Source organism: Octopus bimaculoides, chromosome 29 (assembly GCF_046866305.1).
Source record: "Octopus bimaculoides isolate indiv1 chromosome 29, ASM4686630v1, whole genome shotgun sequence".
Classification (NCBI taxonomy): Eukaryota; Metazoa; Mollusca; class Cephalopoda; order Octopoda; family Octopodidae; genus Octopus; species Octopus bimaculoides.
This window is the reverse complement of record NC_142956.1, coordinates 5196040-5217282: the sequence shown is the minus strand read 5'-3', so window position 1 is coordinate 5217282 and position 21243 is coordinate 5196040. Positions and strand designations below refer to the sequence as shown.

At 37.6% G+C, this 21243-nt stretch overlaps 2 protein-coding genes across 2 annotated transcripts in view; both read left to right on the top strand.

The window, feature by feature from the left end:
* Window positions 1-21243, top strand: part of LOC149130311 (adhesion G protein-coupled receptor G6-like) — a 564593-nt gene that overhangs the window by 372547 nt on the left and 170803 nt on the right. The gene's annotated exons all lie outside the window — the stretch shown is intronic.
* Window positions 981-21243, top strand: part of LOC128251259 (adhesion G protein-coupled receptor G6-like) — a 68169-nt gene continuing 47906 nt past the window's right edge. Inside the window, exons 1-6 of the mRNA XM_089345353.1 lie at window positions 981-1114; window positions 1886-2069; window positions 9476-9570; window positions 10330-10382; window positions 14306-14463; window positions 18230-18344. Of these exons, the coding sequence (XP_089201479.1) occupies window positions 1070-1114; window positions 1886-2069; window positions 9476-9570; window positions 10330-10382; window positions 14306-14463; window positions 18230-18344 (650 nt within the window). The 5' untranslated portion in view covers window positions 981-1069. The remainder of the gene's footprint in view (window positions 1115-1885; window positions 2070-9475; window positions 9571-10329; window positions 10383-14305; window positions 14464-18229; window positions 18345-21243) is intronic.

The following is a 21243-nucleotide window of genomic DNA, read 5'->3' as shown; positions in this document are numbered from 1 at the left end:
ATATATAATATAATCAATGTACCTAATTTGTTTATCTGCATAATTGGCTCTCTCTCTCTCTCTCTCTCTCTCTCTCTCTCTCTCTCTCTCTCTTTCACTCTCTCCATAGACACACCTTATATTTACGATACAATTGACTCCGGTAGCGACAGGCACATGCCTAGGGGGTTGCGGTAAATCGGGTTACGATTATGTACACCATACAAGAAAACATAGATGCACACACACACACACACACACACACACACACACACACACACACACACACACACACACACACACATATATATATATATATATACATATATACACACAGAAAAGCATATATACATTTGAAATAAGACCATATAAGTAACATTGTTTTCTGTTGTTCATTCAAATGAGCTTTGTGCAGTTCAGGTATCATAGACCTTCCAGCTGTGTCTATTCGGTATTCGACTGAGATTTTCGACGGTTACATGCTATTGTGTGGCCTTTCTGTCTTGAAAATAAAGAGTCTCTGTGCCTACTATTTGAGTGAGGTTGAGCCACCATATTGAGACTGCCTCTTTAAATCAACGATTATAGCTTAATACGCTGTTACGAAATTTAAATGCCGTTCACAGATTTATGAGTTCGATATACAGCAGCTTAATCGCCACTTTGCAATTATTTCCTTTTATATGAGTAATTCCACGATTTTCACATTTTTGTGAGAGCAAAATCCAAAGAGACAAGGACAACAAATAGCGTTCTTAGTATTCTTAGTGGAATTTGAAACATAACCGAAACAATTGCAAACCAAAATCGTAACATACTTATAGACTTCATTAATAATTTGGTTTATATGTTTCACATGTATTGGTTCCCAAACTAACACTCACACTTTTGCTTTGCACTACGAAGTAATTATTTCCTATTATTATTATTATTATTATTATTATTATTATTATTATTATTATTATTATTATTATTATTATTATTATCATTATTATTATTATACGTTAGGCTCCTAAATATACGTATTCAATTATATTGCGTAGATTCCTCATTATTTCAACGGAATTTGCAATGTCAAACGTGTTCACGCATGACGTGCAGTGCTTCAGAAGTAACAAGCTGTCCAGAAGAAGAGGTAAACTGAAATGTTACTTTGTTCCTTTCTGTTATAAAATATCCACCGCCGTCACTGAAAGCTACGATGGCCAGGTAATTCGTACCATGCTTGCTTTCGTTGTTTGTTCTGGATAACTAAATAGTCGCAAGCATATATAGACACCCTCTCGGACTTCTCATCTTTCACTCAGTAGAACAACAAGGATTGTACATTTGAAAGGAAAGAGGGATGACCAACATTAAGCTGATCCTATTTTCAGATGAGTAGACTGGAGCAGCGTGAAATGAAGTGCCTTGTTCAAGAACACAAGGTGTCACAATGGCCCAGCAATCGCATTCACGAGCTTATGTGAGGTCTCTTCAATTTTTCTTCTCCAACAAATATGCCTGTACCCAGAGTGGAATGTATGAAGTATTAGTCCTGGTGTCAAATTGGAAGAAAGGTCCGTTGTTTAATGACCTCACATTACAAGATTAGAAGTGGTAACTACCAGATCAGGATCTCTGCATACTCTCACGCACAGTTTTAATGGTCTTGAGATATTCTTATCTCGTAGGATTTTCTATTTGAACGATTGCAAAGCAGTATTATAGCGGAGATCGTTAGATTTGAAAATATAGGCAGAAAATTCATAAATGGATATAAAAAAAATGTTTCCTTTCTACACAATAGAGTGTTGCAGAGGTTTATAATATGTCACTTGAAAATAATAAATAAGAATAAATTTTTTACATGGGATTATTTATGCAGTCATCTTTTGAAGTTTCATTAATAATTTTATTGTTGCAGCCTGTATGTCGCCTCAAATTATCAATGAAAGGCGTTACACTAAATTTGGAAAAATCCTGCAGCACATACCGAAAATGTTTTGAAGCTCTGAAAAACAATACCTTTACATGCAATAAATGGACCAGTGGTACCTCTTGCGTTGCTTGTTGCACCGGAAACTTATGTAACAAGAACGATTTCATAGGTCAGTGTTGTTTATTTTCTGATATAATTAAACCCGATTTATTACAAACGAGTGATTAAGAATGCTAAAATACTTAATGTATGAGAATATATTCTTCATACATCTATGTCTATCTATCTATCTATCTATCTATCTATCTATCTATCTATCTATCTATCTATCTATCAGAAGGACGTGCTGTCACATCGGCTGCAGAGGTAAATGTTTATTTGACCTTTTATTGCCCATATTTTGTTGGAATTTTTGTATATAAGGTGTGTGAAGCACCAAACTTTCTTTTTATTGTGTTTTCAAGGTAGGAATTGGCCCTTTAGGGGCAGTTTCAACCTTTTTAAAATTATATATTTTCTTCTCGACATTGAAAAATGTCGAGAAACATAGTCATAGAACGCTGGACAGAAACTTTAATGAACGAACATTTTCCTAGACTTGAGACGCTAGGAGAACAAAAAAATAAATCATGCACGCGCACACACACCAAAACAATAACAGACATCGAGAAAAAGAATGAAGCAACAGATTCTAAAGTCAAAGCTGTCAACGTCATCGATACTGTTAAAAGCCCTGTCACCACCAACAACACCAACAACAAAAACAAAACTGTAACCAAGGTTACAAAACCATGCGTAAAAACCGTCACAAATATCTCTGATGTAAGCACCTTTGCTGCTGACGCCATCATCACCACCACCAACAACAACAACGATAACAACAACAACAAAAGTAGCAGCAGCAGCAGCAACAGTTCAACTCAACCTTTACTCTCTTCACAAACAGCAAGCGAAAGAGAGGAAGGAAAAATGAACAGAAGCCACAACACCACAACCTCCACCACCACCACCACCACCACCACCAACAACAAAAACTTTGCAGACATGCTAAAACAAAAAAAAGAAACTTTACATTTTACAAACAAAGAACTTATAGAGACCAGGTCCCTTTTTTCTACGTCCGGACAGAATTTAATTTTACATACCCCAAAAGAAGTGAGAGAAGACGTGGAAAAAAGAACCATCATTTACAAAATAATAAGAAAAAGTAAAAAATTAACAAATCCAATTACAAAAACAGAAATTGAGAAATGTGCCAAAAAAATCATGAAAATTAAAGAATATATAAACTGGGGTTTGCAATTTAATACAGTACAATTTCGTTTCAATAATGAAGAAGAGGCGAAATTGTATAGTATGGAAGCCTTACAAAATGATGAACTAATCATGGTCCCATACTACATGGGACAGAGAGTGAGTAGAATAAAAATAAATAATGTCCCTCCGGAAATTGAGTCCAAGTGGATTACTTCGGCGATATGTTTTCATTTGAAAACAATAAATGTGTTAGAAACCACTGTTGTTCATAATAACAGCTGGACCGGAAAAAGCATTGAAATTTTGATCCAGATGGATCAAGATTCACTGGAAAAGTTGCCGAATGTGATTCACTTGGAAAATGGACAAAGCCTCTATGTGGTGGCGGAGGGTAAAAAACCGCTTTGCTACCTCTGCGGAAGCCAAGAACACCTAATTTCAAAGTGCGTTTTGGCACAAAAAAAGAAACAAGAACAGTTACAACCAAAACAAAAAATAAATAAAAAACAACCTTTGCTACCAACACCACCAAACCCACAAGTGATCATCAACAAAGTAAACCAAACGACATCACCATCAACACCAAGAAAAGAAAAAACACCACCACAATCAACTCCAACACCAAAACCAATTAGGGAAACAACACCACCACCAACATCAAAAGATAGACCAACACCAATACCAAGAACAACAACGAAGAAAACAAACATCAACGAAGAAAAAACAAATGCAAAACCTAAATCCCCAACAACACACACACCACACAATACAGGCATAGAACCTGATGCCTTGCCCTTACCCCCCTCTGATCTGTCGGACTTTTCGTCAAACGATGACAGTCCAGTGGAATGGCAGATAGCCACAGGGGGTAAGAGAAAAAGATTAAAAAAGACAAAACCAAGCACAAGTAAAGCAGGGAGGTACACAAACCCTGAAAGCCCCTTACAAAACCAAACTAACACCAACACCAACACCACAAAAACGCATACAATGCTCTCGGCCATAAACACAAAAGACATAAAATTAATGGAGTATATTGCATATCACACAAACATATGTGAAGATGACATGAAAACAAACAATCATCCAAGAACAACACCACCAGAACATATAAAAATATTACATTTGACACCAAGACAGCACCACACACTCAAATCCCTCTATCCAAATGCGGTAGGGGGTTTCCAAAAATACCTCTCTAAAAAATTATACAAAGACTTACTCCTAGACACTTCTAAGGAGGAACAGTGTAAAACTGTCGAAATGAGTAAGTAACCTTCTCTCTCGACTCTTTACACTTTTCGACTAAATTATGCTTAAAATAGGTTGTGTAAATGTACGTGGCTTGGCGTCAGCTTGGAAGCAAGGTTACCTTCTAAATGACATCAAGTCACAGAACATAGAAATAATAGCTATCAGTGAAACCAGACTCAGTAACCCGCGGACCCTCAAGTCCATGTTTGGCGGACAATTCGACATTTATTTTTCTCCCTGTCTGCCAAACATGGGTGGTGGTGGTACCGCGGTGTTTTTTCGAAAGAGTCTGAACCTAAAAGTAAGGCCAATATTCCTAGACCCGGAGGGTAGGCTGGTTGTCGTGGACGTCGATGGTACAAACGGATGTGCTTTCCGTCTGATGGCAGTGTATGCACCGTCCTTAACGGGTCGGGCGGATTTCTTTAGACGTCTAGAGTTTTTCCTGGGAACGTCAAGACCTTTACTATTAGTAGGGGACTGGAACGCTACCTTGGACACGCATCTAGACTATGTGGGAATGGATAGGAGTAGAAGGGGATGTAAGTGCCTTAAAGACCTGCTCAGACGTTTCCATTTGTCTGACAGGTTCCGACTCGACTATCCGAACGTGCCAACGTGGACTTGGACAAACCGCGTCGGATCGTCGAGATCGTATCTAGATAGAGTTCTATGTAGGACAGCGGATAGAGTTAGTGTAGGATGTCCACAATTTAAAATAGTCAGCTACACGGATCACAAATTTGTGACGTGTACGCTCGACTTAGATAAAACACATAGGCAGGGTCCCGGTTACTGGAAACTGAACGCTTCGCTCTTAGCGCGGCAGGTTTACAGGAACCGGATTAACGAATTAATTAAGAGGGCGTTAACAGGAGCCATCGTTAACAACCGATGGTGGTTTGCCCTGAAAATAGCAATTAAATCGGAATCTATTAGGTTTAGTAAAGAACTAGCGATAGATCGAAATAGAATAGAGGGAGACTTAGTCAAGAAACTAGAAGAGGCACTTACAACTGGCAGCGCAACCAACGTTTTGGCAGCGAGGATGGCCCTCGACCAACACCTCAACGCCAAACACGAAGGTTGCGTCGTCAGAGCTAAAATGCGTGCCTTAAGGAACGAAGGGATCGAAGCTGCGCGAGAAGCCCGGGTGGCGGAGGCGCAACGCGGTGACAGAGCCACTATTCGGTCTCTAATTGATGAACAAGGATGCAGTTTACTCGAACCCGAAAGGATGTGTGGGGCCTTTCAACAGCAGTTTGCTCGACTGTTTGGTGCGAGCGGTGGGTCGGAACGCAGGATGGACTTCAGTGCCTACCTGACTGGCCTGCCGCGGCTCACGGCGGGAGAAGCAGAGTGTTGTGAGGGTCCCATCACAGCTGCTGAAATAAGGGATGCTATGGCGGGCTGCGCGAGGGATAAGTCGCCTGGATTGGATGGTCTACCCTACGAGCTGTATTGCCAAATGCCAGACTTGTTTGGAGACCTCTTGGCATCAGTCTACTGCAACTGGCAACAAAACGGGAGAATTCCCAGTTTCGTGAGCCGAGGTGCAGTGACATTGCTGAAGAAAGACCCAAACAAGGGGAATTTTATAGATAATTTCAGGCCCATCACTCTGCTCAACGCAGATTTGAAAATTTTGGCCAAGGTAATAGCCGAGAGGTTGGCGCTTGTCATCGATAAACTGGTCGACAAGGCGCAAACATGCGCAGTGCCGGGCAGAAGCATCCATGACAACCTCCACCTCATGCGCTACATCATGGACAGGGTAGTTAAGGATCCTGGCATGGGTGGGGCGTTGATCAATTTAGATCAATCTAAAGCCTTCGATAGGGTGGACCATCGATACCTGGCGGCTGTCCTCAGGGCGGCTGGCTTTGGTCCCGTTTTCCGCGGTTGGATCGCTGCCTTGTATAGCGGCATCCGATCGGTAATTCGGGTGAACGGTCACCTGTCAAAACCTTTCGACATCAAGCGTTCGGTCCGTCAGGGATGTCCCCTGTCGGCGCTTCTGTATGTATTGACGCTCGAACCACTACTGCGGAAGCTGGCGACACTGAGGGGTATCCCACGGGAGCTGGGTTGCGGGACGAGCGTGTCTGCATATGCGGACGATGTCACCGTCATAGTGTCGAGCGAAAAGCACGTCGAGATGCTAAGCGAGACACTTAAAGAATACGAAACGGTGACAGGAGCAAAACTTAACCCGGAAAAGTCGGTGGGTTTGCTACTCGGCACCTGGAGAAGCAAGCCTATACCGTCCAACAGTGACTCCGTAGTGGGACGCTGGACGGACGGACCGGTTAAACTGCTCGGGGTCTGGTTCAATCCGGACCTCCAGATGGATAAGAACTTGGACGAAATCACCAGTAGAGTAATCAAACTCAGCCAAACATGGGCCGAGAGAAAGTTATCTCTAAAAGGTCGGGTGGAGGTGGCTAATGCGTATATCGCATCAGTCATTGATTACCGCCTGACCGTCGTACCTTGTCCCGATGCCACCATCACGAAACTAGAACGCATACTCTTCCGCTTTCTGTGGAAGGGTGGCGTTCCGATGGTGAGGCGATCCATTTGCTGTCAACAACCGTTACATGAAGGACTGGGGATGCCGTGGTTAATGATGCGCAGACATGCGCTGAGACTGCGGCATCTCTGGAACTTCATTGAAGACGGTGAACAGGTGTGGGCGCCGTTTGTGAGGCTCGCCTTCCCGCAGCTCGTCTCACTCACCGAACTGCAAACATGGATCAAAAAGAGACCGAAACTGGGCGATTGGCACCGCGAGTGTCGCCAAGCTCTACAACAGCCCTGCCGTCCGGGATCAAACTTGTGCAACTTACAAACGACCAATGCGTTCTATAGAGGACTAGTGGAGGGGAGGTCCGACGACACTCTCGGGGCAAACCTGGGTGTCGACGAGAAATTCCTAACTCGCCTTTTCAAGACAACGTTCGGGCCGGGGCCTATGGATAATTTCCAGAGATCCCTGGCTTGGCAATGCTATCGGGACGCACTACCAGTTCGAGAGAAGGTCTACAGACACGGTTCGAAAACCACCGGACCGACCTGCCCGAGATGCGGTCAGAGCGACGAAACCGTTCTGCACGCACTCGTGCAGTGTCCAGATATTTCAGAGCTGTGGACCTTCGTCGAACGGCTGCTGTCGCGTGTGGGACGAGCCCGCTTATCGGCCGAGTCTATCGTGAATATTGTTCCGCCACCTTCCTTTAAACGGGAAGGAAAAACGGTTTACGTAACACTGATAGCTATGGCGAAAGAATGTGTGTGGTGGACGCGTTTGAAAGGTTTACAAACAAACACTTTCCTCTCTGGTCAGTCCCTCGTCAACTTTTTCAAGTACCACTTGAAAAGGAGGATGAGGATAGAGAGGAAAGCGTTGTCGAATGAAAGCTTCAATAAAAAATGGGTAAATGTGGCAAAATTGGTGAGTATGAAAGACGACACCATTTTAAGCATTAATTTGTAACAAAAAGAGAAAACGAGAGAAAAGGTACTTACTTTTATGTACATTTTGAACTGCCTGGGGGGACCTTGGTGCTTTTTTGTAGGTTTTTCACTCCAAGGATACACCTAAACTGTAAACAATATTTATTCCCGTTTTTGGGAAGATTTATAATTTTTGTACACCACACACCCCAACGATTACAATCCCTATTGATTTGACTTTTCTTTGTGTGTCCCACCCAGCCCACCTCGAAAATGAAAAACTCTACGCTTGTATTTCGTCCAATTTCTGTGTTCAGCCCTGTGTGGCTATAATAAAAACATATCTATCTACCTATATAGATAGATGGATAGATAGATAATCAAATTAAAACATAAGGTAAAAATCAGATATTAATTAATATCGATTTATTACCAGGAAACCAGCACATGGAAAGAATCAGAGAGATTCTTAAAAAAATATCTGAGATCTCAGGGGATTAATGCATATGTGTATATAACGACGACCACTAAGTGAACAGTTAATGTGCTAGAAGAAGATCACATGTAATGTGTCTACTAAGACGTAATAGTAGGTCTTAGTAGACACTTTACATGTGATCTTCTTCTAGCACATTAACTGTCCACTTAGTGGTCGGCGTTATATACACATATATAGATAGATAGATAGATAGATAGATAGATAGGTAGATATATATATATATATATATATATATATATATATATATATATATATATATATATATATATATATATATATATATATATATATATGTATATAGGTGTATAGGTAAAGTGATAGGCATATATATATATAAACATTCGTGATAGATATAAAAAAAAAACATGGCAAATTCAACTTAATTTCCGTAGATTGAAAAAGGAATGAACAGCTTTAATCGATTTTCAGATCTTATAGGGTTCTCATTCCTGATGCATTCATCACATGACCAACAACAGTGAAAACAATAGCGAATCTGTGTATATTCAGAAGAAATCAAGAATGTTTAGAGAACTGGAGTTAGTAATTTTCATTCTGTGGACCGGTATATCTGTGTATGTGCATGCAAATGTATTTACGTGAATGTCCATTTATGTATAATATACTGCTTGAATATATATGCATATATGGCTGTTTTCTTCTCCGAGAGAAGTGTTTGTATGAATGTGGGTTTACATTTCTGAATGTGTGTGTAATTAAACCGATGTAATTTCTGTCAATTAGTTAAACCGGTGTGGTTTATGATTATAACGGAATAGTCTTGCGTTCGCTACTTATGTACAACGAGCAATGGTAAAGCTGTAACCCTGATAAACTTAATAGCACAATATAAATGGACCAACCTTTTACTTATTTCCCAGGTTTGTTTGAAATCTATAGTCTCGCTGAAGACATTATAGAAACAAATGTAATTGTATGGTAATCATGCGTTTGAAAGTTGTAAATTTAGTGTTACCCTCCTTCCTTTCAACACAAACATCTTCTCTGTTATTATATTGATAACTATATTTATATCTTCATCGTATCTATGGCATATCTCTCATTTGTGAAAGCAATAACGGTTTTTTTATATTTATATCCTTCTATAGGCTGGAGCAATTCCTTTGTATTTCATCTGATTTTCAATTCGACATTGAAGAAGTTCAATGAATATAAAACTCATACTGAAAACATATCTAGAGCTGTGAGTAGATATTTATTTTCCCTCCCAACTCTCGTATATACATACATTCATACACACACACGCATATATATATATATATATATATATATATATATATATATATATATATATATATATGTATATATATATATATATATATTGTATTTTGGGATGGGCATTGAACAAAGACTCTTGTATAGTTTATTCTGTAATTAGTAAAATAATCCATAATTATTATTCATTTAAAATTTCTTCAAAGTAATATGACTTTTTAATGAGGTGAGGAAAAAACTGTACACAGTCCTGCATGTCTTCAATCATTATATTATATATTGACAGAGAGACAGATAGACAGGTAGATTGTCTTTTTTTTTCTTTTTCGCTTTACTACATTCTTTTACGGAGATGTACTTGCATAGCAGTGGCTTGATCTCAGATCGTGTCTTGAAACAAAAACAATTACAGCGTCGAAGATATTTGTAATCCATTGAACAACACACCGAAATCATTAGTTTCGCTTCAGCATTTAAATTTCATTTGTATCACATGGAGAAAAATTTCTTCTTCAGAAAATACATATTCAAATAAATAAACAATAATATCATGAATAGCGAAAGCGAAACCGGTCGATAGATTAAAAATTATATTAAAACTATGTAAAGTGTGTGTATTTTCCTTTTTTAAAATTTCCTATATATATATATATATATATATATATATATATATATATATATATATATATATATATATATATGATATGCATGTATGAAACTATTGCAGATGGAGCTTGAATTATCAAACTTGACAGGAATTTTCGAAGTTGATTATTGTGGGTACGTAAAATTCATTTATAGAAATTTTCTTTATTTTTGGTGAAAATATTCCCATGTTTATTTTCCTGTATGTATTAAATAATAACATTCTTGTACCTGTGATCGATAATATGCAGATCCATACGTTCAATCAAATGTTGTGCAGTAAAAAGAGCAGATTCACGCATAGATAGAGCGTGAACTACATGTGTGTGTGTGTGAATATATACAGAGATGCATACGTCGTCGTTATCTTCATCATTATCACCACCACCACAACCATCATCATCATCATCATCATCATCATCATCATCATCACCATCATCACCATCACCATCATCATCATCACCATCCTATGACTATTCTGTATAATTAACCACTATTATTACTATTTTGTTTCCTATATCTATAGAAAATGGATTTGAAAGTGGAAATATTTATTAATTGCTGGGCAATATAATTACTGACATTGTTTGAACTTATGATAGATACACATGTACACACACAAACGCGCGCTGTCACAGACACACACGTGCACACGCACACGCCCACGCACACACACATGGACTCTGCCTTTCAAAATATGTTATAAAAGGCAGAATCCAAAGCAAGAATTTTCGGTTATTTGTGCCAATCACAATACAGGCCTAACAGTTCTCGATGGAACTGGACACGCACATTAAACAATTTTACCATATATATATGTATATATATATGGTAAAATATAGTGAGAAAGACAGAAGTAGAGTGTATATAAATGTGTATGTCTATGTGGGAGTTGAGGGAGAGAGATATGAGAGAGATGGGAGAGATAGAAATGAGGCAGAGAGAAGTGAGAAGAGAGATGAGTAAGGGAGGAGAGAGAGTTATCCAAATCACAATCTGGCATTTTCACTCCATAAACTATTGCATCATCACAATAAATTTACCCAAAAATATACGCTATTCACGAACACCAATCACCAACACATGAAACTGACTGGTGAACAATACCCAGTAACTTAGCACTTCTTATCACGTGTGTATGTGTGTGTATGTGAGTGCGCGCAGGTCTGTATGTGTGTTTAATGAAAGCACATGTATGTGCGTGTGTGTGTGTGTGTGCACACGTATGTATATATGAGTGTCCATTTGAGTGTATGCGTGTGTGTGCCTATTATAGTCCACCAGCACAACCGAATAGTAATCGGTGTTGGTGTATTTACGCCTCCTCAGTAACCCAGTGGTTCGACAAAAGATACGCAAATTATAAGTTTAAAAGGGAAAATATGTACTGGGTTCGATTCATTCGACTAAAAATTCTTCAAGCCTGTGCCCCAGCATGGCCGCAGTCTAATGATACGAGCGATAGATAAAAAATGATAAATTGTAATATGATGCGTCTGTTTACTTTTCGCTGCAAACATCAAGGTGAGCTGGAGCTCATTACATGTGGGAGCGAGTGTATATAATATTTACGGATGTAGAATGTGTGTAATAATAATATTATAAAAGGTCATCCTATAAGTTCTGTCCGATTTTACCTTTTTTTAAAATTGAATGAAATTTAATAGTATTTTAACATGTCTAATGGAATTTAAAAGTTATTTTTATGCATTTGTGTACATTCAAACTAAATAGATTTTATTTACAGAATAATAGAATTAAAATTTCTTTGATTAAAGCCCTTTCTAACATAAAAGTACCCAAAGAGCATTTAAGGCACATAATGCTTTATGAGTACAAAAAAGGAAACTCTGCTGCCAAAGCGACTCGAATCATACACTCAATTTATGGGAAAGAATGCTTGAATAAAATAACTTGCAGAAGATGGTTTGCAAAATTTATAAGTGGAGATTTCAGCTTTGAAGATGAAGATCAAACAGTACGTCCAGTTGAGTTTGATGATAAGCTCCTTGGGGCATTACTTGAAGAAAATCCTGCATTATCAGTTGACGAATTGGCAATAAAGCTTAGTTCAAACCATACAATTCTTCATTGTCATCTTCAGCGACATGGAAAGGTTCCTAAACTTTGAAAATGGGTGCCTCATGAATTATCCGAAAGCAACCTCAAATCCCGAGTTGACATCTGCTCTTCTCTCTATTCTCGCGAACTCATTTCATCCGTTTTGGATAGACTTGTGACTGGTGACGAAAAATGGATCTTCTATCGAAATGTTAAACGTCGTAAACAGTGGCTTGGTAAATGGGAAAAAGCTCAACCACAATCAGGAAGGAAACTTCATGGAAACTGGTTCTTCTCTCTAACTGGTGGGATTACAAAGGAATAATTCACTTTCAATTGTTACCATTTAATGCAACAATCAAAGCTCAAGTCTACTATCAGCAATTAGAGCGTTTGAACCAAGCTTTGAAGAAAAGAAAACCCAATTTAGTGAATCGAAAAGGAGTGATGTTTCATCAGGACAATGCGTGACCACACACTGCAAATATCACATACAGAAGATCGAAGAGCTTGATTGGAAAAAAAATTCTTCATCCACCTTATTTTCCCGACCTTGCTCCTTCAGACTAACTTTTGTTTCGTAGTTTACAGAATCATTTGGGGCACAAAACTTTCACAAGCCATGAGGAGGTCGAAACTGACATTTCAGAGTTCTTCGCTTTGAAACCAAAAGAGTTTTTAAATTAATGGGATTAAAAAGCTCGTAAATAGATAGAAGGAAATCATAGATAATCAGGGAAAGTACATTGATGATTAAATTTCAATTAAATATAACATTTGATCACTTGCTTTTTTTATTCAAAATTCGGACAGAATTTATGAGATGACCTGCTATCAAATGTGAAGTATTGTATCCCACTAGCGTTAAGTGACTGATCAATTAACATTCCGAGGTAATATAACTTACTTAAAAGCTAGAAGAAAATGGATTAAGCTCCCTCGTTTGATAAGTTTTTGTGTTTGTTGCTCTGTGGTGTAATTCACAAAACTGTCTCCTGGAATCTGAAAATGCAGTTTGATTCCCGCAAGTTATTCTCTTCATCAGGAAGAAGTCAGTCTGTGAAACATGTGTTTATTGACAGTAACTTACGTTTCATAAATTGCATGTATCTAGAATGGCTCACTAACTGTTAACCTGTGTAGGCCAGTAATATATAGAACATACTTGCAAGCATGAACACACACACACACACTCATACACACACACACACACACACACACACACACACACACACACACACACACACACACACACACACACACACACATATATATATATATATATATATATATATATATATATATATATATATATGTGTATATATAAACACACACATACAAGCATAGATACATGCATTACGTATATGTATATAGCAGAGAGACGATTGCGCTTATATTCTGCGTCTAATCCACCAACCAATTGATTAGTGAATCTCTTCTAATGCACAGTTTATATGGACTGGCCTATGAAATTAGTATTTAAGGATTCTCATAATCTTTGCTTCATTTTTTTTTTGTTAGCCAGGATTTTTTGCATGGAGATATTCGCAGTATGTGCTCGTGTGAATATGCGCGTAAGTAGGAGTGTGTATATTAATGCATGTATGTATACATGTATGTATGATTGTATGTATATATGCATACATGAATAGATGGATGGATGGTCGGATGGAGGGGTATCTATATTTCTAATAGAGGCACAATTGTTTCTATATTGGAACAACGGCAAAGATGATTATATTGACATTAGGAGTTAAAAAGGTATTAGTACCAGTAATACTAAAGCAATGGAATTAAGTCTTTATTCATTGATATTCATCATCGGAAGATGAAGGTTTCTTTTGCAAATCAGTGTTATATAATGGTGGAATTTAGATTTTTGTGATTAGGATAAGACCATTTCCATTAAAACGAGTTAGATTTCCATGTAAGTAAAAAATCCGCTGAGTGTGGTGAAAACTCATATTTTGCAATTTCTTTTTACAATTCTATTTCAGTTCCGAGAAGAATAGTGAAGTATTTACTATTACTTGCACAGTACTATCTACAATTACTAAAGACCACATTTTTAAACAAGTTTTTGATACTTTTAAGGCATCACAGACTTTGCCTGACCTGGGATTGCAACAACGGAACATGGAGTTAATTGATGAAAGTAAGTTGTGTGTTTCGTGTCATTATTATCAGCACGACATTCATCATCATCTTCGTTGTCGTCATCGTCGTCATCCTCAGCATCATCATAAATAGGTGATGCTATTCCACACACACCCAAGCACACAGGCAAAAACACTAACTCGCATACATCTAATTGTGTACCTTTTTTCAAATCGAAATAACTTTCGCTAAATCTGCAATTTATTTTGCAATTTTCTTCGTTGGAATCTTTACCACTCGCCACTCTGATTTGTTTGTTTTCCTCACTTTACTTTCGACTACACAAATTAGTTCAGGCCATAACCGTTTTCTATTTATTCTGTATACGTCTAAGTTTGATGGTATCAACGTAATATAGCACTGTGCTGATGACGCCTGTGTAGGCAGAAGCTCGTTTCATAACTGTTTTTGTTAAAGACATATTGATTTCTGAGAATTCGAGATTTTCTTGGGAGACCAGTGTCCATGATTCTTTTACAAGGCCTTCAAGAGTGGTGGGCAGGAGAGAAGTAGATAACATCAAATTCAAGATGCCTTTTAAATACTTACAACAAACATTTCCTCCTCCACTAATGGCATCCAACCTACCACGTGGTGTCATTAAACTGGCTGATGCTTTGTTTCTACCAGCCAAGGAGCTCATGCTGGTATTTGAACTCACAAAGTATAGTGCCGAAAGACGTAATGCAAAGTATCCTCTCCCACCTATCCACTACCCTCAACTGGTACATTTTTTTATGACCCTGGAAAGGATGAAGAACAAATGGACATCAGCCGTGTTTGAACTCAAAATTCACTCGGTTGTAACAAATACCATGAAGCATTTTGCTGCACGTGCTAACAATTCTGCCAATCACTGCCTTCAGGTTACTTGAGTTATCTCCCATTTTTAATTGGAGTCAAACTCGCTGCTAGATGTCTATTTAGCTAATTTTAAATTGATATGTAATATTTAGAATGTATTCAGTAAAATTTCATGTTTTGCTGTCTGAATTATTGGTTGTTGGCATTGTCAGATTTCTCTTAAAACAATTTCCAAGGATGACGTATTCATTCTTAATATGTTCTGACAAAATCAACCTTGAATGTCTAATAACTGTTGATATTCGTCTTCGGAAAGTGATTTTTGAAGCACAGGCGATTAACTGCTTGGACAGAATCTGTTGTTTCTCTTCTTAGATAAAACTAGCTCCTCCAATGAATCTAACACAAGTATGATGAGTTCTTGTTTATAAAAAGCAGAAAGCAAATTACACTGATCCCTGTTGATGGCGGTCAAACAGACATCAATGAGAATCCAAGCAATAACATATCTGTTCATTCTTAATATATTCCACCAGAATCGCCGGTAATGCTGCATCTTTAGCGAGTTATATATAGCGACAATTAAAAGGGAAAACAATGCCATACATTGTGGGCCCCTGTATCAAATAGAAGTACAAACAGGCTTAGCTGAGACATTTACACAATTTGGGTGTGTGGTTATGTCACAAATAGAAAAACAGTCTACAGACGGAAAACTTGTTAATGAACATATAATTTCTGAAATTAAAACTTTAGCTGAAATTATACCCTAACCCTAACCTTAACCCTACCACAACTCTCTTGGATGTCAGAAATAAACGAACGAAATGTGGAAAAATAAGGACATCGAAAAATAAAAGAGATGTGTCAGACATGGGAAAAAATTCTTAACATAATAAAACAAAACTACTGGAAGCATATAAAAACGAAAAAACGAAACGAAATACATTCGAAACAGATTTCATTAGCGGAACCCATACTTTCCCGGAAGTACCTAATTAAAGAAATTGTAGGAGAAGCAGAAGAGGAAACGAAACTTCGATGGGAGCTTACTTTAAGAAAAATTTAGGACCGAAATCTCTATTACCGTGTGGAAACAATCCCAGTAAAAAGCCAAATACGAAGCTATACACGGTGAAATGGGAGACGAAATATCAACACTAAAGATGAGAAATATAGTAGAAAAATGCGAAAACTATGGACCGCATATATCTCATACGAGGAAAGCAGATCAAGAAAGTTATGGCAACAGAAACAATTATTTCTCGAGAAATATGCTAGAAATTACAGTAAAGAATGTAGAGCTCTGAGAAAGAACATTAAAAGGGGACAATCTCAACAACGTAATATACACCGGAACAAGTGGCATCATGAACACTCGTTTCACCATAAATTGAAGATGAACTACGTTAAGAACTCTTTCTTTTCTATGCAAACACTCAAATTCATATCATATGAAAGATCAGAGAAAAGAACTGTATTGATAAATTCCAACCCAAGCTAAATAAACAATAATAATAATAACACTTAGAGGTATTATTTTTACTGCTGCAACCACTACCACTAACAACAACAACACTATTAAAAGTTTTCATGATGGCGATAACAAGAAAATACCAAATCAAGAGAAACATCAGCAAATATAATCTTATTTAGTGTTTAAAGATCTATTACCGCTGCCCATCCTACAACCACAACCACCACCACGAATAACAACAACAACGATAACATTAACAAAGGTGGTGATAATGCCGATGATGATATTTGAAATGTAAAACTCCCTGGGAAATGTTATTTACAACATTTCTAAAAATAGTCAAGCAATTACTGCTTTGGGCAGAGTCAAAATATAGGTCTCTTGACATGCTCAACAAACGCTGACGCCTAAACCGAACACCAATCGTCTTAAGTAATTTAGTGAAGTCACAAACTGATTGGTCAGAATTAAGTTTGAAAAACTTAACATTCTGGGGGCTGTACAAATGTATTTAAGACACACATTTTAGCCACCGCACTACAGATGTAAATTGTAAAACATAACTGTCACCATTACTTTATGATTAGGCTCCTTGACCGGAAAGAAGTGGTAGTCAGAGAATGTATACGACTTCGCCGGCCCAAAATTCCTGGCCTTCTAATTATCCACTTGTAATCCAAGAACTTTCTATGTGCAGGACACAGTTGAGAACGTCATCAATAGCTCAGCTTGCGACACCAAGGCCGAATTGGTCGGCAAGATCAAGATGTTTGAAGATATTCTCACGGACATAGTGAAGAACACATACGCCAGCTTCCGTTCTGAGGCAATTGTAGAATCTAAGGGTGGATACTTTGATTAATCTGTTAACTTCTAGTTATAATCAAGTTGATATTCTTGCATTTTTAAAAATAGTTTTGTATTTAGATGGGATATCGTACTTTCATTTTATGCAAACTGTCATATTTATCTAAAATACCTTGTACACACACATACATACATTCATACATACAATCATACATACATGCATACACATCTCAGACACGGACACGCACACACAAACGTGCTCAAATATGTGTATGTATATATATATATATATATATATATATATATATGTGTGTGTGTGTGTGTGTGTGTGTGTGTGTGTGTGTGTATATGAGAGTGGGTAAAATCCAAGCTGCCTCCTCTTGAAACACCCCTGCTTACTCGAGGGTTGGAAACCAGTTTGCTGTTATTTTTATGTGAGATATATATTAGACTAAAAGATACTGGGAGTGCTGTGTGCAGAGTCATTTTATACATCAAAACAAGAAGTTTGAATCATTCATTCATCTTGTTTTATTTGATTCTCTGTCAGAAGTATTTTCAATAGGAAATTTTATACATGTCTATCCAATATATGACTGTGTTTTCCAGTACATAAAATACAGCTACGAATACCGTAATATATATTTCATATGCACATGTTTTATTTGTTTTTCAGTGGTTTGCAATGAAATCACTACAGCAACTAGCAATGGCACTTTCCATTGGCCAATGACAAAAATCGGAAATAATGTGACGATCCCATGTCATGCAAACGTAGCGACAAGATACTGGTTCGTTTCTATTGTTTTATTTCACCTCACATTTTGAAGTTTTCAGTGCCATCATTTCAGTGCCATGTTTCAGAGAGATTAAGATGATGAAATTAATGTCCAACTGTTCAATTTATTTGACACTGCTAGTTTACATTTTGTACAGGATACCTCATGGTTTTGCCTTGATCTAACAACTGAGATTTCCTTTTTTGCTGATGTTAGACGAAGATTTAAAACATTTGTTATTAAGATTCCTGTAATGCCTGAATGTTACAAAATATATGTAAGGAAGAAAACACATAATTAAACTCAGCCAACAGTATTTATCATCATTTCTATTGATTTCGGGGTAATATTATTTTATGCGATTTTATGATTTACTGTAGAGCGTAAGTTTTGTTACTGTATATTGGTGAGCAACGAAAGGCGGTTGCCTCATCATGGTGGTTTTCTTTCATTTCTACTACACAATTCCACATGTTATGCATTTAAACTGTTACTTTGAGAAACTGAGTTTCACATGAGAAGCGTTTGAAAATATCATAGGGTGACCAAGATACTCTTATGGAATGTGAGCAAACGTGTGTATGGGGGGCATTTTATCAACATATTCCTCCTTGCAGTCTACACATTTCTTGTCGCCATTATTAAATCCTGTTGGTGAAGAAGCTTTCATGTTGTTGGTGAAAAAATTCAACAGCAAATATGACGTCATCATCACAGCGATACCGTTTCTCAGCCAAGTATTCTTTCATGTTAGGGAAGTGGATGAGAGATAAAAAGGGGCCAAATCGGGAGAATAGGGAGGCTGATCAATCGGTTCAAACTCATATTCAGGCAGAGTAGCCATTGAAACGAAGGCCTTGTGTAGGGTGGAGCATTGTCCTCATGGAACAAGAGGACTTTCATCAAGTTTCCTGGGCGTTTTGTCATGATAGCCTTCTGTGAATGCCTCAGCAATTTGGCATAGTACTCTCCGTTGAGAGTGTAGCCATTTTGAATATAATCAATGAGCCAATTCATTTTGCGTTCCCTAAAACTGAAGCCATCACTTTCCCGGCAGATGAAAGTATCTCCACCTTCTTTGGAGCAGGTGAGTAGGGATGTTTCCAATACATGGACTGTCTTTTCGTCTCCGGATGGAACTGTTGAAGTCACCACTCATCCTGACTTCGGAAATGTTGAAGGACACCAAATCGATAAGTTTCATATTAGCAGATATAGCCGGCGTTGCTCGGAATTTTAATGGTATAATTTGTCTATATGATACGGTTTAGTTGAAACAGGGAAATACAGCATTGACGACAAAAGAATTTTGGAATAAATGAAGGGCTAATTCCACTAAGCGACATGTTATTCATCTGTTTGAAAGATTCTAGGCCCAAACTGTGTCATGGAAACTTGAGTGGGCAGTATGTGATTTGCAACGAAATAGCTCTCTGTTGATATACTCTCCTTTGTGGTTGTCGGCGCTGCAGCTACCACACTGAATAATCAGCAGACTTACGAACTACATTTATATGATAAATTAAGCCTGTTAAAATACACAACATCACCATAGGAGAGAAATCTACATGAAAGAAATGACATGCTAAACGGCGGAATTGACAAGGAGGCGCTTGAGAACGACCTTGTCATGCGATATTTCGGTTCGGAATCAATAGTCGTGGCTCAACCGTGCACTCCTCCGAGTAATCAACGTGCGATCATCGTGAAGACAACTTAGCTCCAAAACGAAAACAATTCTGCATGCAGCGCCCGAACACACAAGGTTACGTTAAAGACGCAGTCTCTAAGTAACGTGGTTCGGTCTTAAACTCCATAAATTAGAAGGTCAATGTACGTGCGATATTTCGTTTGGTAATCAATAACTGAAGAGTATTTGCATGGGCATCGCCTGTGCTTAAAAGGAAGACTTTGATGCAGAAGCCAAAAGAAAATAGCTGAACAATTGCTCAGGATTTAACATATGTTATCATATCTTTCATAATAAACATAGTGAGTTCCGATCAGTTTTTATTCCCATAAAATGCTACCTATAGTACAGCATATACAGGCTATAATTCCTACCGCTTAGGCAAAGTAGTTTGAAGTCTAATTCGGTTCATCCACTTAATAGAGCTTCTTCATATCATTTCAGTAGCTGCCTTTTTCAATTTGAACGGAAGCAGTGCATGGATCACGCGGGCAGTCGAACGTACTCCAGCAAAGTGGCTTTTCTGCATCCAGGGTGCCCACTATTTCAAATGTCTAAATCCAGCTGTAGAACATAAGTAATGTATGTTCCAGTTTGGAGAAAATCAGCTGTGAACTTCAGAACTTGTGCGGGTTAACACACAAACTCTCGCTCTCTATCTCTCTCTCTCTCTCTCTCTCTCTCTCTCTCTCTCTATATATATATATATATATATATATATATATATATATATATATATATATATATATATTTCATCTATTCAATAAGATATATTCCATATATTCAATAAGACATTCAATACTTTATTTCATAGTACCATCCATTTTTATTTTATATTATATATTCTATATTCCATATTCTATATCCCACATTGGTTTTGCAGGAATATAAATAAAACATAAAAAACAGACAGTGTTGGAACTCTTTTAAACAAAATAATATATTCCTCTATACACAATCATACAAAACCCCCCTTTTTTCTGTATTTATTTTTACTCGCATATATATATATATATATATATATATATATATATATATATATATATATATATATATATATATATAGAGAGAGAGAGAGAGAGAGAGAGAGAGAGAGAGGGTGCTTGAAAAATTAACATAAGTAGGTCATCAAGAGTAATGCCCCCTGAACAAAGGAAGCAACCAAGTTATGCGATCATTCGTATTGTTCATCCAGGACAGACGGTTTTCTACCTGCTGGGG